This window comes from Amphimedon queenslandica, unplaced genomic scaffold (assembly GCF_000090795.2).
Source record: "Amphimedon queenslandica unplaced genomic scaffold, v1.1 AMPQUscaffold_12714, whole genome shotgun sequence".
NCBI classification, from domain to species: Eukaryota; Metazoa; Porifera; class Demospongiae; order Haplosclerida; family Niphatidae; genus Amphimedon; species Amphimedon queenslandica.
This window is the reverse complement of record NW_003547050.1, coordinates 19,607-23,654: the sequence shown is the minus strand read 5'-3', so window position 1 is coordinate 23,654 and position 4,048 is coordinate 19,607. Positions and strand designations below refer to the sequence as shown.

General features: G+C 34.0%; 2 protein-coding genes across 2 annotated transcripts in view; both read right to left on the bottom strand.

Annotated features, from left to right (window-relative positions):
• Positions 1–615: 615 nt before the first annotated feature.
• On the bottom strand, positions 616–2,696 carry LOC109587017 (uncharacterized). Its single transcript, XM_020003243.1, has 10 exons — positions 2,662–2,696; positions 2,075–2,569; positions 1,931–2,023; positions 1,829–1,882; positions 1,705–1,770; positions 1,556–1,659; positions 1,354–1,506; positions 1,120–1,297; positions 1,005–1,070; positions 616–944 (listed from the first exon to the last, which is right to left on the bottom strand). The coding sequence occupies exons 1-10, from the start codon at positions 2,663–2,665 to the stop codon at positions 622–624; spliced, it is 1,536 nt and encodes a 511-aa protein (XP_019858802.1). The 5' UTR covers positions 2,666–2,696; the 3' UTR covers positions 616–621.
• Positions 2,697–3,461: 765 nt separating this feature from the next.
• Positions 3,462–4,048, bottom strand: part of LOC109587014 (host cell factor-like) — a 5,324-nt gene continuing 4,737 nt past the window's right edge. Inside the window, exon 6 of the mRNA XM_020003242.1 lies at positions 3,462–3,469. Coding sequence (XP_019858801.1) covers positions 3,462–3,469 — 8 coding nt within the window. The remainder of the gene's footprint in view (positions 3,470–4,048) is intronic.

Sequence of the window (4,048 nt, the reverse complement as noted above, 5' to 3'; positions counted from 1 at the left end):
GCAGGCTTTCCCTAGTCTCACGCAGCCAGACTAAGGTTTCCCATAAAGCATATAAAGTGAGCTTCATATAAGCTGGCAAGCACTATAGAAAAAGCATTTGGAGCAATTTTAAAAATCAATAAAAAATCCCGATTTAATTGGAATTATTCTTCACAACATGAGTGTTCAAGCTATACCTAACCATTTTTGTTGAAATTACAAAATTCCTATATTAGCAAAGAATGCACATGGTTGGCCTGTTTTTTGAGTATAAAAAATTCATATCTTAACATACTGATGTAGTGCTGCCATTATAGGAGTTACCGTATAGTAGAAAATTTTTGTGGATTTCGCGTTTCTTTAAATCCACGAAAATAAAATCAGCAAAAATTGATTTAATACGGTTCAAGATGGCCAAAAAGTAGAAAACCATGGAAATTAAGCCACAAAATTGATTTTTGAACGGATCCGCGAAATGTTTGGGCCACGAAAACTTTCCGCTATACGGTAATCTAAAACTGTATACAAAGAATGCTTCTTGTAGTGTCACTGGATCCATTTATGCTTTATTGACTAGAGGATTTTATTGAATTTTGACAATGCAGCAATAATCACACAAGCAGAATTAAAAATTAATAAAAACTACAACAATCTTCTATAATTGTCTAATAGTGTTTGTGCTAGACTGTCAGTTATTATTGTATCCTCTTGTTTAATTATTTCTACAAACAAATGAAATACTTGGCCATTCACTTGAATGGATGCTTTAACTAAACTAAGTAACTTGTCCATTCTCTGATCAGCAGTCAATCCACAGTGCTGATCAGTAATTTGATTCTTCTGCCTTCCATTTATTATCCTCTTCTCAAGTAGCTTATCTACTAATGTATTTAGATCAAGCAGCTCCTTTATCATTCCAGTACATTCTGTCATTACTCTATGAGCAATATCAGATCTAAATGTACCTATTCATGATACAAAATCTGTCAGTGATTAGTGTGTTATTATGTTAATATCAACCATACCTTCTTCAGTCTCTCTCCTGGTTTGACTGATACTAGCAGTAGAGGAGCTTGAGCTAGTACTCTCTACTACACAAATAATTAAGTAATAGTTACAGATCAATCATCACAAACTAACTCATTGATAAAAGAGTAGGTATTCTGTTGATGTAAATTATTATTGAAGGATCTATTCCAGTTAATTCAATGGGACAATGAAGCGGATCCTTAGCAATACCAGGTTTAGCATACACTGATATGTGGATACTGGAACACATAGGATTGTCTGTAAACTTGTCCACTACATATTGACGTATCTAAAATAATAGGTAACAGTCATACTGTGTATTATACACATGTACACTGTACATACTTGCATTGGGGATTGGTCAGGATGTACAGTCCATCCTGATTCAAGTGATGGAGTATCTTGTAGACACAGCTGAAGGATACCATCAGGTTGATTGTACTTGAATATGACAAATGGTCCATCTTGCTCAGCTTTAGAATGTTTATTTTCTAAATACTAAAATTCCAATAAATGATGCTCTTCAGTCATAAAATACATTATGTACTTGCTGAAGGACTTCTAAATCTCTAACAACAGAAAATGTAGTCATCCATTGATTAACTTTCTTCTCTTCATGATACATCATTCCAGTGTACAGTAGAGTGACTCCTGTATAAGAATTATAAATTAAAACATAATATCTGTGACATATACCTTTGTCTTCATTTGGTTTTTGTTTCACTTCATCTTCAGTTGATTCATTGCTAACATTAGATGCACCTAATAATACAAAACCTCATTATGAATGTACTTAATAAATTATACAATGCATACATACCAGAAAATAACACAACTTCTTGTACTTTTTGATTAGAGTCATCAGTTACTGATTCTGTTATGAAAATGAAACTTTATACAACACAGTTAAAGTCACACGTACCTTGAGATAGTCCAGTATTTATTGGTGAGGTAGTTCTCTCACTAGTCTCTCCTGCTCCATTACCACTATCATTATGTGTCTCCTCAGTTGATTCTATTATTGTACATTATTAATAATAAAACACTATTTCCATCATACATGTACCTTCAGGTGGTGTCTCATAACCTTCCTCACTCTCACTGTCACTAGGTGTGTCTCCATTACTCATCTCAGCTATAATACCCATACAACAGAACTGCTCACGCTTTATTGATCCATATCTTTTCCCAACTCTAAAAGATCCTCCTTCAACTATACTGAACTGGTAAGGATGCTTCAGTGGAGCTCTCACAAACTTGAGGCAACCAGTCTGACTAGTGTTCCTTAGATCCACACAATGTTGTAGCTCTATTACCAGTGGTTTTAATAGTGCCTTAGATACTGATATTGCATATACTGCACTCACTAGCACAGTACCTTTGGGTACCTTGAAATTACCACCAGCTAGTGCAGTAACAGCTACTTCGGTATCCTTGGACACTGCTCCTTGATGACACTCTAATCTGAATCCATATTTCTCCCACTGGAGTGAGTCAGACCTGTCTCCTTGTAGGATAAAGAGCTTCTGTCCAGCTATAATGACACTAGAGTCTAGTGAATCTGAAACAATACAGACACATCATATCTAATACCAGTATAGTACATACACAATCATTCACATGTGTAAATGTACATGTACATGCATAATTTACCCATTGAAGGGATCAGGTAATTAAATTGTAGTCCAATGGAACTAGTCTCTTTGATAGGTTGCTTGAGGACCCTCTCTTGTCTTTCCTTCACTAGTTTGGCTATGTACAATTCCTTTTCTTTAAGGTCTATAAATTAATAGAATATTAATAATTATTATTGATTGATGATGATGGATACACTAACCAGTAATGATCTGTTTCTCATTCTGTGATTGTTCCTCTACTTGTGATGTCAGTTTGGCTATAACTTTGTCTTTGTCGGAAATGTCAGTTTTAAGAATTTGAACATCGTCTACACCATAAACATATTCTTTCATCCAATGCATGCTGTGTGTATAGTTAACTAACAAATAATGATCTGTTTTTCCTTGAGATATTGTTCCTCCTTCTCCTCCATATCAGCAACCTTGAATTTAAGTTTCTCATTATCTTCTACATTAAAAGAATATTCTTTCATCTAATATTATGTTCTGATGATACACTAACCAGTAATAATCTGATTCTTCTCCTCTACTTGTGTCTTTTCTTCCAATATTTTAGCTACTTTAACTTTGAGCTTCTCATAATCTTCTATTAATCAAAAAAAATACAAAGGTAAAAATAAAATAAAATTTGTTGCTTAAACAAATTTGCACTGCATGCAGTACAGTAGCCCATAAATACATGTACTATGATTATTGCTAATGATACCATATATGGTAAGCATGCAGAGCTCACTCTACATCAATCTTATTATTTCTAATGCATGGACAATTTGACCTATATTGAGTACAGGATACTATTTCCATATTCAACATTCTCTAATCCACTAGTATTATAATGTAAACAATGTACACATAAACAACAGTACAACACAATAGTACCTAATTCAACAGTTGATTTATCCTTTTCTGCTTGCTCAAGGAGAGTGGTAGCATCATCAAGTTGCTGACTAAGTGTTGCCATTTCTTGAAGAAGCTGTTGCTGCTCTTTGTCTCGATCTTGCTGAATCTGCTCCTTCTCTTTTATTTCTTTTTGAAGCTGTTCCTCATAGAAGTCTCTTTCCCTTTGTAATTGCAGACGATCTTGAAATATTTGAAGCTGTTTTTCTGTTCCTGAATTCTTCCAATCACTCAGTACCCTTTTTTTTAGTTGATCTTGATACTGGTCCAGAGGTATTACACTAGTAGACCAATCATTATCAATAGTATATCCTATACAGTAACAAAATAGTCGAGAATAAGAAAGATACCGTATAGCGGAAAATTTTCGTGGCCCAAAATTTACATGAATTTCACGTTTTTTTCAAAACCCACAAAAATAAAATCCGCAAAAATCGATTTTTATACGGTTTAAGATGGCCGAATTGTAGAAAACCACGAAAATTAAAGCCACAAAATTGATTTTT

Coding starts and splice junctions, on each gene's coding strand:
- LOC109587017 (XM_020003243.1), bottom strand. Junction 1,660..1,704: donor AAAACCAAATGAAGACAAAG/GTATATGTCACA, acceptor ATTCTTATACAG/GAGTCACTCTACTGTACACT. Junction 1,071..1,119: donor ACCTACTCTTTTATCAATGA/GTTAGTTTGTGA, acceptor TTATTTGTGTAG/TAGAGAGTACTAGCTCAAGC.